The sequence below is a fragment of the Alligator sinensis genome, unplaced genomic scaffold (genome assembly GCF_000455745.1).
Source record: "Alligator sinensis unplaced genomic scaffold, ASM45574v1 scaffold243_1, whole genome shotgun sequence".
Classification (NCBI taxonomy): Eukaryota; Metazoa; Chordata; order Crocodylia; family Alligatoridae; genus Alligator; species Alligator sinensis.
The window spans coordinates 3875819-3889033 of record NW_005841841.1 but is presented as its reverse complement, the minus strand read 5'-3'; the positions used below and the strand labels follow the sequence as shown (position 1 = coordinate 3889033).

At 43.7% G+C, this 13215-nt stretch overlaps 1 protein-coding gene across 1 annotated transcript in view; it reads right to left on the bottom strand.

The window, feature by feature from the left end:
* RPGR (retinitis pigmentosa GTPase regulator) overlaps positions 1 to 13215 on the bottom strand; it is a 109323-nt gene that overhangs the window by 80301 nt on the left and 15807 nt on the right. The window contains exons 2-3 of the mRNA XM_025205297.1: positions 9351 to 9476; positions 473 to 565 (exon numbers count right to left, since the gene is read on the bottom strand). Coding sequence (XP_025061082.1) covers positions 473 to 565; positions 9351 to 9476 — 219 coding nt within the window. The remainder of the gene's footprint in view (positions 1 to 472; positions 566 to 9350; positions 9477 to 13215) is intronic.

Below are 13215 nucleotides of genomic sequence, written 5' to 3'. Positions count from 1 at the left end.
TGTAACGATATGTGTTGTATAGGTGGATAAAGGCATTAATGACATTTTTTTCTGATGGTTCAGTTGCTTCTTTTTCTTGCTCAAGAATTTCTAGAAAAGGTAGTCAGAAGGTCTCTCCCTCAGGGTTTGCATTAGGAAAGGTGATGATGCTAGTCTAGTATAGTGTGCAAAGTGAGAACAGACAGCATTTCAGAAATCAGGAGTTTGCTAAATTCCCCTGCATAAAAAAAAATTCCCTGCATAAAAGTTGGACAGAAAAAGAAAACACTGAATGGGACTCCTCAGAAATGGCCAAAAGGATATTTGCATTTTGCATGCCTTGAAAAGCCCTCTAACTCCACAAGACCCAGACTCCTGAGGTGGTGGAATGCCAAGTACTTGTATTTGATTTGGATACAGATAATATACTATAAAAAGCACTTTTTAATGTTCAGAGTATCTTTCAAAATGCCAACGAAGAAATAAAACAAACCTTTTACACATGTTGGTTTGTTGACAGTATTCTTTAATCCTAGTCCTAGCTGGCCCCAGTTGTTACTGCCAAACATGTAAAGTTTACCATTTCCTAGAGAGGGAAAAAGAAAACACCAATGAGCATTCATAAAGCGTTTGAATATACAGCAGGGTTATAGCCAAATAAAATAATAATTAAAGATGACTATTTTCAAGGCACACAATTTATTAAAACCTTCTGTAGTTGGAAGGCATAAGAAAAAAAATCAAATATTCTTTATTTTACATAAATTGTTTAAAGTAATATTAAAATAATGGACTACAGTCTTAAAAACACCATGGTAAATGTATGTCACAAACGTGTCCACAGGGGAACCTCAGAGACCTGAGTTCCTCTACACTGCGCTGCCGCTTTGCCCAAGGAGCAGAAGGAGGTTGCCTGAAGATAGCTCCCTACCCCAGCACCTCAGGTCCTCTGTCTTTACACCAGACTCTGTAGCCGTAGTGATGGATCTCTGCTGGCTGCAAATGATCCCTCGCTTTTGGGTTATGAAAGAAATTATAGGTCCCCCTTTCCGTTGAGATGGGCATCCTGGAATATCACCTGCCCAGAAGTCACTCCTTCCAGAGGCAACCAGTAAGGAGACAAACCACGAACGGATATATTATAAAAACAGAACAAAAAACCCAGTAATCATATACTGAGGTACAGACAAAAACATATGAGTAAACGAACATAAGAAAATACCAGAGCAAGACCTGTTCTTACCCTACATCTTAAAACTAAAGATGCATTTCTTAGCCAGCTTTGAAGGTCTAAATTCAACTCTGGGCTCTGACCCTGCCCATCAGCACCTCCTGTATCTCCCTGTCAGCTTCTTTTCCCAGCCTCCTTGGCTGCAGGACTCGGTTCCTGCATTATACATGAGAAGACTGAGGACCAAGCCATGCTCTCCGGGGGGCTTTAGTACCCCTGCTAGTCTGGCTATTAATATGTCACCCCTTCATTTCTACAGGGGCTCACACTATACAGGAAGGGCCCAGCTTGTGCCCAGAGTTACTTGCCATGGATCACACCAGCCCTGCTTCATGCCCCAGCCCAACTGACCCAGCCCTTGGAGCCAATCCTTATCCCGAAGTTACGGATCCGGCTTGCCGACTTCCCTTACCTACATTGTACTAACATGCCAGAGGCTGTTCACAGTAATTTCCTGACCCCCAAAGGTGCTTGCTTACCAAATCAGAATTCCCAATCCAATTAAGGCAAAGAGAATATATGGAGACTCTCTAATTCAGTATCGGTCCCTCAGGTAATTTCTCCTCAGTGCAAAACAGTATCTAGATATTGGACTGGCCCTTCCTTGAAGTGTAAATTTATCATTGTCTGACAGGGACCATTCCAGAGCCCACAGCTCTTGTCAATGCTAATTCTTAGCCATTGTCTAGTCTACCTGTGAACAACTGAGGGCTGTCCAAGTCAATCACTGGCTTACTGATACAACCTTAGCTGAAATATAACGGAAGATGCATCAAAATTAAATTTGTATCAAATATTATAACATAGATATGAAAACAATGAAACCGAGCACAACTCTGCACTGGCTACAGGTTTTTTTGTACTAGCTAGGTACCACAATGGCAACCCTAATTTGGGAGAATCTCTCAGCATGCCACATAGCGAACACCCAAAGTAACTTTGTCTTGGGGAAGAATCAGTGACAACATCATATAGAGCTGTGTTCTCTTTCTTTCTTCCTTCCTTTCTTTCTACTGTAACTGTGCAGTTATCACAATGCAGCATGTAGGGGTTTTTTTAGGGATCCAGAAAGTCTCCTACATCCCATAATTTACCTTACAGGATTTTTTGTAGCATATTATGGAGTACCAGCATGACTTCATTGGAACTGTGAGCATGAAGGGGTCTCCTAGGCTATCAAGTTGTTCTCTGCATTCTTAGGCAATCATTTACCCAAGGTACCCCCAAAAGTGCCACTTCAAACCCTCATACACTACCACAAGGAACAATAACAAAAATACCAAGAACACCCTGCAACATACCAGGTGAATCAGGAGCACTGTCCATATCCTGCCATTGCAATAATGTAAGAATTGGCTAATGCATGCTCAAAAAAAAAAAAAAAAAAAAAAAAGCAAAGGGTAACAGTCCATGCTGCAGCAGAAGGCAAAAATCCCCAATCTGTGACAATTCAACCTAGAGGAAAAATTCTTTCCAGACCCAAAACGTGGTGACTAATACAACCCTGAGCAGAAGAGCAAGACCCTTTAGCTAGGAACCTCTGGGCTTTCTAAGCATCTGTAGGAGAATTAGTGGACTCAAATCAATCTCATCCCTCTCTCCACCCCTACTTGTGGCCAATGTCCTGATGCTTCACAGGAAGGTGAAAAAAGCTGCAGCTGGCAGTTAACAAAACTCTGAATCATGGGATTTCCCGATGCTTTCCACACCACAAGAGAGCTACTTCTATACCCCAATCTGGGAATTGCAAACATAATACACCACATATCATACATACTGCCTATTGAGCTCACATGTGCAACACAATTTGTTTTCTTATGTCTTAGAGACAAGGTGGTTAATTATTCTATATTTCTGGCATCCCAGCTGCCACAGAAAATAAGAAAATGTAACAGTGGATGATGCCTTAAAATTGCTGGTTGCAGCAGATGAAGACTAACCAGTGATCAACAGCAAGGCAATATATCTGAGCCTACAAAATAAGCACTGAGGGGTAGAATTACACCATGAAACAATCCAGGATGATCGGCACTGGCTGCAGAATGCCTTGTGGAAGACCACATTCTTACAATAGCGTACTGAGCTGATCTAGCCCTCCAGTGCAGATACATCAAAATGAGAGCTGCTTCAACAGGAAAAGCAGGTGGTGATCATAATCCGGAACACTGCAGCCCCAAACTGCTTTTGGTCATTGGACTAACAATTACTTGCACTTCCTGCAGATTTGTTACCACCTGTCATTCAAGGATAACAGACCATTACATATGCTGTGATGTATAGAAGTGTGACTCAGGGCAATGTGAAGTAAGAGGAATTGCATATTCTGGTAACATGGTAGATGAATATTTCAATTCTACCTTACCTTCCATAATATTGCTTCTGGGTACACACATAATTATGGAAAAAAGGAGTAAGCAGGGATGTTTCTGACTATGGATGGGCTAGGGAAGCTATAGGTTAAATACAACTGTATGAACATAGGACTTTGTAAAGCTGCAAGCGGGGGCATTTTTTTCTCAGAGTATTCATATAAGCAGAATTGCAACAACTGGGATCCTTGGAAACTCAACATATCCTGCACTTCTTTGGCTCAAAAGCTATAAAGCAGGTACCCATACAGAAGCAAAGCAGGATTTTACTTATCAGCAAAACAGGTGTCAGATAGTACTGTAGACACTAGAGATGCCTCGTGCAAGGCTGGATGTCAGCAAGCCAAATAGATCAATAACAACTGAAGTATGTCATATTTTACATAATATCATATTTTCTTGCATACAGAATGCACTTTCCCCCCAAAATACAATGGCTAGAAATTAGAACGTGCAGTATAAGCAAAGAAATATGGTCTTGTTGCTTAAGCTTTGACCCAATGAAAGCAGAAGTTGGCAAATGATCCACGGGGACCAGAACAATGAGCAGGCTCAGCTTTCTAGCTGCTGCTATTCAGTTACTAAAGAGGAAAGATCTTTTTTTTCCCTTCATTCTGCCTTTCAAATACAAGATGCATATCTTATTCTAGGGCATGTTGTAAGCAAAAAAAATACAGTATTTCAGAAGGCAAGAGAGATGCATTGCCTGAACAGTGAAGAGTAAAATGGAATGACTGCTTGCTGATTTTGAACAGTGAGAAACAAAAGGCAATTACAACAGCATATCACAGTTCTGTTCTGTTTAAAGAAGCCTCAGGACCCAAGTTTGACGGCATAAATGTCACACAGAGTGCTGTTTTGTGTTTATTTGTGCTACTTTGAGAATAAACTGTACTTGGCTTGCATGCAAATTTTAAAATGAACTGTTGACATTTTAAGAATCTGGTGAGGGGGTGCCAAATTGGTAATCACATTTCTGTGTTGTTAGACAAAGTAAATAAATAATGATTTTTCACAAACATGCAAAAAGAAAACTTCACTGAACAGTGAGAAACAAAACATACATCTAAAAATGTTTATAGCTACATAAAAAGAAAGTTCAAGGCACTGGCTACTGCTAAATTAATCAAAGAGCCATGCGCATGTATAGGCATATTTGTGCTAATCTTCCTTGGTTTCCTTTGGGACTGAATGGTAGATGCTATACTATAGCATGCTCTGCTGACACTATGGCCTGTGCAACTGGGATGAGCAGCAGTCTGATAGCCCATGTAGTGCCGTGGCTGTTGGAGCTTCATGTCTTCATGTATTTCTCTAGTCATCTCTTAGCCCTTCTGCTTTTACTCCAGCATGTGTTAACTCCACTGCCTTGTTTTGTAGGCTCCAGGCTAATTTCTTGAAAGGATTAGAGATCAAGATCTCCTTTGTCTATTTCTTCCTTCTTCTTTCAGCACATGTAGAAGAGGTGCTTCTCAAGCATATTTTAGTTGAGGCCACTGATAAACAAGAAGATACACACTGTTTTCATGGTAAGGAATTAACAACAAGAGAAAAGAAGTGGAAAAACTCCTAAATTTTATTAAATTTTTTATGGGAATGTTAAGTGGTACAACAGTGAGCCTCCAAGGATGGCCGCAGCAGACCCTAGGAGCCACACTATGCCCATTCTCCTACTCCACCTTCCCCAATGTGGCTTCATTCTCTTTCCTGCCATGTCTTAATGTCAAAATTAACATATTTGGGAGGCTACATTTAGAGAACTGGAGTTCAGTTTTTAGCACCTTGCCCTGCCCTGCTCATCATTAGGCTGCCAGTTGGCCCATCATTGCACCTTAACTTGAGCAGGTCTGTCTCCTTCCCAGTCTCTGCAGACTGTCTTTCTGCTGTATTCCCTACCCTGCCCTCTGCAATGTTGCCCTTACTTCCTTCCAGTAGCAGGGGTAGGGACCCCTTGCTACAAGTGGGTCAGATGTTCCTCAGGGTCATTTACTTCAGGACAGTTCAACTGCTTCCATCAAGATGGCCACTTTTCAAAGTTTGGACCCACAAAAAGTGGAAGGGGAAGAGATTGCCAGGCGTGTCTTAGACAACCCATGTAGGGGCAAGGTGATTCCAGTTGATGCTTGCCTCAAAAAATACCAAAGGTTCAGAGGAAACCACTGTTCAAGATCACAAAGGCTCACATGCTTCTAGCCTGCTTTACTGTGACAGTACCACAAGTTGCCATTGCAGAAAAACATGGAAGGGGTGGGGAAAAAAACACAGCCTTTCTAGAAAGGTTCATGGGAAGTTTAAATAATGCCTCCTTGAGCAGTTTAACAAGAAGACAAAAGAGATACCTGGGCCAAAAACAGAAAAATCCCCTCACTTTACAAATAGAGGAGAACTGTCATCCTGATTAGATCTGCAAACCAAAACAAAGCCAAAGCTTTGAGTCAGCAAGAGCTCCTTACCTCTTTTCACCCCAACTCCAAACACAGTATGCAAGTAATTATTCTTGGTCTTGAATACTTGCCCGGAAAAACTATGACACTATTTTTGATGTTTCTGTTTGTTTAGCTTTATCCTTTACTTTACATTATCAAATCATGTAGTTTGAATGACCTGTTACTAGACTGCTCAAAAGGATTATTATAGTTATATGCATATATATTGGTTCAATGTATTTTTCTGCTTACAGTGCACTGATTTATGTTGCTAGAGACTCAATCTACCTAACCTGCCAAAAATATATGCTTTGGAATGCTTTGGAGTTGTTTACTACCAGAGCATGATAAAATAAAACAGATACTTCAAAAGCTAATTCCCTTTGCTCCCTACCTGTGTGCGTTAGGTCATTCTTGTTAACAGAGAGAGGAAGGAAACAGAAAGGGAGCTTCAGCACCCATGAGCAAAGTTAAAAAAAAACAACCCAAAACATGCACCTGTGTGTGAAAATCCCTACCTGAACTCCCTTCCTTTCCTCTAAAAGTTCTATTCCTCGGCTTTTCTATATCACATTCAGCTAGGTCTAAATGAGCTCCTGGCTCATCATTCGGTCAGCATTCTCCAAGTCCCACCTCAGTAAGGTTGGCATCAGTGTGCACACCAGAAGTTCCCTCCTCCAGAGCTTGCAAGGTATCCACTGTCATTTACATTGGCTGTGAGGTCCAATATTACATACTACATAGTAGCAGAAGGGAAGGAAGAGGGTGGAAGCCCCAGATTTTTTCTCAGCCCTCTTTGCCTTCTGGTAAGGCTGCCACAGTTCCTTCCCCTTCATCCAGCATCACTGCTCAATCATTTTACCTCATCTTTTTATCTCATTTACAGGGTGCAAAGAAACTAAGTTAATCCTCATCCTCCTCACAGACTGAGGAAGTCAGAAACCTGCTTCCTAGACCAGAATGCACTGCAAAGCTTCTCCAACATTTTCTTAAGTGAAGTTTTACCTACTGCCATATAAGCATGCTAAAGGAAAAAAGGTGAGCTAGTAGGAAGAGAGGCATTTCCAAAACATGCTGGAGAACTGACTGAGACTTCTACCAAGTCATTGAGCGTGTGTGTGTGCATATGTGTGTACATTGCTCCTTGTTCTGTTATCTGCCACCACTGAGAACAGTCTAGCTCTATCTTCTTTGTAACCACCCTTCAGGGAGTTGAAGGCTGCTATTAAATCTCCTCTCAGTTTTCTCTTCTCCAGACTAAATAAACCCAGTTCCCTCAGCTTCTCCTCATAAGTCATGTGCCCCAGCCCCCTCACCATTTTCGTTGCCCTCCGCTGGACTCTCTCCAACTTGTCCACATCCTTTCTGTTGTGTGTGTTGGGGGGAGAGGGCAAAACTGGACACAGATGTGGTCTCACCAGTGCCAAATTGTGGGAAGTGATTCTTCCCCTCTATCTGCTGGAAACGCTCCTACTAAGGCAGCCCAGTGTGCTGTTAGCCTTCTTGGCAACAAGGGCACACTGTTGGCTCATGTTCAGCCTATTGTCCACTGTAACTTCCAGGTCCTTTTCTGCAGAACTGCTGCCCAGCCAGTCAGCCCCAAGTCTGTGCTGGTGCATGGGATTGTTCCATCCTAAGTGCAGGACTTCGCACTTGTCCTTGTTGAACCTCATAAGATTTCTTTTGGTCTAATGCGCCAATTTGCCAAGATCTCTCTGAATCCTAGCCCTACCCTCCAGCATATCTACTATTCCATCTAACTTGGTGTCACACACAGACTTGCTGAGGGTGTACGCCATCCCATCTTCCAGATCACTGATTGAGGGTATTGAAAACCAGCCCAAGGCCTGACCCCTGGGGCATTTGATACTGGCTGCCAACTAGACATTGAGCTACTGATTACTACCCTTTGAGCCCACTGATCCAGCCATTTTTCTATCCACCTTACAGTCCATTCATGCCACCCATACTTCCCTTAGCTTGTTTGCAAGAATGTTGTGGGAGGCTGTATCAAAAGCTTTGCTAAAGTCAAGGTACATCACATCTACTGCTTTCCCAACATCCACAGAGCCAGTCGCCTCATCACAGAAGGCAGTCAGGTTGGGCAGGCATGACTTGCCCCTGGTGAATCCATGCTGACTGTTCCTAATCACCTTCTTCTACTCCAAGTGCTTAGAAATGGATTCCTGGAGGATCCTGCACCATGATCTTTCCAGGGACTGAGGTGAAGCTGGTCTATAGTTCCCTAGATCCTCCTTCTTCCCCTTTTTAAAGATGGGCACTATATTAGCCTTTTTCCCACCCATCTTCTGGTAACTCTTCCAATCACCATCTGTTTTCAAAGATAATGGCCAGTGGTTCTACAATCACATCAGCCAACTCCCTCAGCATCCTCGGGTTCATCACGTCCCATCCCAAACATTGCACACATCCATCTTTTCTAAATAATCCCTAGCCTATTCTTTTGCCACTGTCAGCTGCTCACCTCCTCCCCAAACTGTGCTGCCAGATGCAGTCATCTGGGAGCTGACCCTGCCTGTGAAAACTGAAGTGAAAAAGGCACTGAGCACTTCAGTCTTTTCCTCATCCCTTGTCACTAGGCTGCCTTCCCCAGGAGTGGTTCCCAACCTTTTTAGACCATGAACCAGCACACCGCAGACCAGAAGTGACAGCGGACCAGCAAACTGCAGACCGGCATACTGCAGTCCAGAAGTGACCGGCATACCGTGGACCAGGAGCCAAACTTTTTTTATACTCAGTATAAAAAAGAGTTGGCTATCAGTCTGCAGTATGCTGGTCACTTCCGGACTTCCGGTCCGGCAGTCAACCCTTTGCGGCCCAGTACTGAGCCGTGGCCCGGATGTTGGGAACCTCCCCAACACTTTCCCTGACCTTCCACTTGTTGCTGGCAAATTTGTAGAAATCCTTCTTGTTATCACTTCATGTCCCTTGCTAGATGCAACTCCAACTGCAGTTTGACCTTTCTGATTTCATCCCTACATTCTTCAACAGCTTAGTCAATGAGCTAGGGGCTTTAAATATTCACTGAAACCTGATTACTTCTACTATGTAAGCGTTTGCTTTTTACTTGTAAGAATGGTTATTAGATATTGCCATACTTAGTGTTCTTTTTTCAAACTGGGCAAAATTTGCTTTAAAGACTCACTTAGTTGGACATCTGTTAAAGCCCAAGGCTATGAAACTCGCAAATCTCATTGAAATTAGTGATTTTGTCCACAGAATACTTTTCCCCCCCTTAGATGTCACCACAGAAATGAAACTAAAATAATACATTTTCATATGTATATTGTAAACATTTTCTTCAGATTCTGTGTAAATACTAACCTGTTATAACGGCAGTATGCTCATCACCACAGCAAATCGACAAAGGCGTATCATTTCTAAACCAGAACTTGCTTGGGATGTTTTCAGCAAATTTGCTTTTTCCAAATGTATAAACAGCCCCTGATTCTAAAACATAAATAAGATAAATTCAACATTACTTCAATTTCATGCATCGAAATCTCAGACTCCCATTAATCCTATCCTCTCTTATTTTTCTTTAGGCTTTGATTGTTTAATCTCAATTATACTCCATCTAGACTACCTACCAGTCCTGAAGTTCACTTTTTCTTTACTAATAGATCCTACGGATATATTTCATCCTAAGAATATTACCAATTACTTTATTACTATCCTTTAAGAATTGCAATGTACTGCCACATTTAAGAATGCTTTTGCCACTTAAAAATAAAACCATGGGGAGAAAAAATGACCCCAACAAGTAAAATAAAAGGCTCATCCTGATAACATGTTGAGACAAAAATTCTCACTTACATTTACACTTGAATTCAAACAGGTTTTCCAAATTGGATGAGAGAGTGTGTAAAGGGGTCACAGGCTCCATATCTGACCACTCTTCCTCACCCACCTGAAATGACACATTTGCTCTAAAAATGGCCCCCTCCAAGCAAGGCTCCGAAGGCCTCAGAAACAAAGGCTCCCACAAACAACATCTGCTTTTAAGCTACTGCACTTAAAAAAAAAAAAAAAAAAATTCTCCCCAAACCACAAATCTACCTCTGCCACTCACAGCTTCAGAGAGCAGAAATCCTGAGCTCAATGATCTCATTCAACAGCAGTCCCTTTTTTCAACTGTTAAACAGGTTGCATGTCAAGAATACCTTTGTACTAGAAAATGTCAAAACACTTCTCAAAGGTTTCTCAGTGAACCTTCCTCATACACCAGGGCTGGATGGAAACATGCAGCTCTTCCTTACACAGTCAGGGCCAGGGCAACACCAAGTAAAGGCTGGGCCCATGGTAACCCAGGAGAACAGTGGCAAAACCAGAGCTTGGGGAACCTCAGGGCTGCCAGCCTAAGTGCATTCGCTGCGAACCCTGCACTCTGGCATTGAGGGATTCTCCAGGGGATCCAGGACCCCCAAGTACCCATCTGTAGGCCTCACAGTCCTGGCTGCAGCAGCGCAGGGATTTCTGCAGAGATGGCCCAGGACACACATGCAGGGCTGGTGAGGAGAGTTGGGTGATATCAACCAATGGCCCAACCATGCAGCTGGGGGAGAGGCTGGACAAGCCCTGAGTTCCCTCCTGGAACCTGCCCCTTTCCAGGATGTCAGGCCCATTTGTTACACATAGGGGACCATAGTGCTGGGCACACAAAGAAATAGTTAGCCCCACTGATATTAGAAGGGGCTGTTAAATGCATAACAATTGGATACTTGAAGCAACTAAAGCAAAAACAAGGACAGAGCATGGGTCAGAGGTTCATAACTAGTGCTCCAAGCAGGCGGGACACCAAGCAGAGCAAAGCAGCTAGTGTGCAGCTCCTTGAATGAATCCAAGCAGCCAGTGGGCACCGCCTGGCTATACTCTACCTGGAGATGTGAGCAGATGAGGGACAGGGCTATTTGGTTTACAAAGAATCATGGGCCCAGGCCCACACAGAAACAGTTAGTTAACCTTCTCTGTTTTTAGAGGGGGCTACTGAGCATGAACCAACAGAGTTCTTGGGACAACTAAAGGAATAACAGGGAAAGGAGTGAGGGCCAGAAGTTTGTAACAAATGCTCTAAGTGGGGACACCAAGCGGAGCACACCAGCCAGTGCCTATCACCCCTCCAATGAAGTCAAGGAGCCCATGGACACCATCCAGTAAAACTCTTCCTGGAGACATATATGGACAAGGGACAGCAAGATGGCATCATAATCACTGGGGTCCCGCTGGCCAGAACCGCTTTTCTGGTCAGGTCGATGGCCAGCTGAGCGAGGGCCTGGGCAGGGTGACGTCTATGGATCCTCAGAAGTTTGGGAAGCCCTTGTCAGTTCTTTTCTCCCCCACATTCCCCAAACTGGTGGCTGAGAGGGGCACAGTATAAAAACTGCTGCAGTGATCCTACGCCACTGACAGTTCTCCTGTATGGAAGAATCCTCCAGCAGCTATATAAGCTCTCTTTAAGGCTGTTCTGTGCATATGTAGAACCCGGGCTGCTTGCAGATGTTCAAAAACAGAACAAAATGGTGCTTTACCTTAAACTCGATGCAGTCCCCCGCCAAGCCCCACACATACCCAAAAGAGGCAGTGCCTTAGTTGGATCTGGCTTGCCTGACATCTGTATAGACCCGGCACTTTAGCGGGCCTTTTTTGGCACTTTTATGCAACAGCTGATTGAATCAGCTTTAGCTAAAAGTGACAAAAAGCCCTGGAAGCACCCAATCTATGCAGATGCTGAAGAGCTAGGTTGAAGTAATGCGCTTCTGGTAAAGTGTGTTTTTTTGTTTGGTTTGCCTTTTTTTTTTTTTGAACATCTGCAAGCAGCTCCAGAGATCAGGCCTATTTGCTACACAAAGAATTAGAGGCCTGGGCCCACAGAGAAATGGTTAGTCCCCTGTGAGAGGGGGCTACAAAGTTCTTGGGGCAACTGAAGCAGTAACAGGGACAGTAGCCAGGAGCAGAGGTTCATAACAAGCACTCCAAGGGGATACACCAAGCAGAGAACAGCAGCCAGCGCCCACTGGCCCTTGAATGAGTCCAAGGAGCCGGTGGACAAACACTGCTCAGCAAAGCTCTGCTGGGAGTCAAATGGAGGAGGGACAGAAAGACAGCTCCATGGTCACTGGTGATAAGCACCCCTTGTTTCAGGGGCACCTGGCTAAACCCCTAGGGACAGAGGTAGGGCTGGAAGCCATGTCCAGCAGAGATCCCCTGAACTTTTACTATGCATTTTCTACTTCAGGAACAGCTTTGTGTTCTGAAAAAGTATTTTATCTAACCAAGGGCATACAATAGGTTGTTTAGGCTGGGGGAGATGGCTTGTTGCTTAGTTGTTTATAATTGCTGGCCTCGCTAGAGGAAAAGCTGTATCAACAAAGTTCTGGAGCTGGAAGGGGGGTTACTTGCTGGGCTTGCTACACATTTCATCACATCAGCAGGTTTAACCTGTTACGTAGCTATATAAGGCAGATGCCCACTGGGGTGGGTGTGCTTGCTTTGCGAACGATTGCCAAGCACCACTTTCTGCGCAGAAATAAAGATTAAGTTGGATCCTTCACCCCCGTGTGTTTATTGGCACAAGCGCACCGGGCACGAACTCACTGTCCTTTGGGGACAACAGGTCAAGTCTAGTGCAGATCTCCATGAAGGAGATGTGGAAGTTTATGCAGCACTGGTCATCATTCTAGGGGGCCATGATGATCCTCTCCCACCATTCGCTGATCATTTCCCAGACCCAGAAACAACACTTCACAGTTTGGCACCACTTTCTCATCTAAGTCACCTTGTGCTGACCTACAGTCAAAACATCTTCAGGACAACAGCTCCTGTTGTGGACTTAGATCCAGATACAGCCACAAACTAGGTCTGTGCGAATGGGGAAACATTTGATTTGGATTCAGGCGATTCAGATGCCACAGATTAGATTCAGAGATCCAAATCATTTTTCCGATTCAATTTGTCCAAATCGCTTTGGAAGATTCAGAGGTGATTTGGAGCCAATTCGGAAATTCGGCTATAGAGTATAATTGGAATCAATGAAATATCTATAACTTTGCTATCGTATGGCTGATTCAGATGAAACCTGTAAGGATGGTAGCCTCTGCTGAGAGTATAAAACATGCCAAGCATGAAGGAGATAGGTGCAGGGGTTTCTGGGAAACTGCATCTCAAATTTCTGAAAGCAAAACTCATGTCA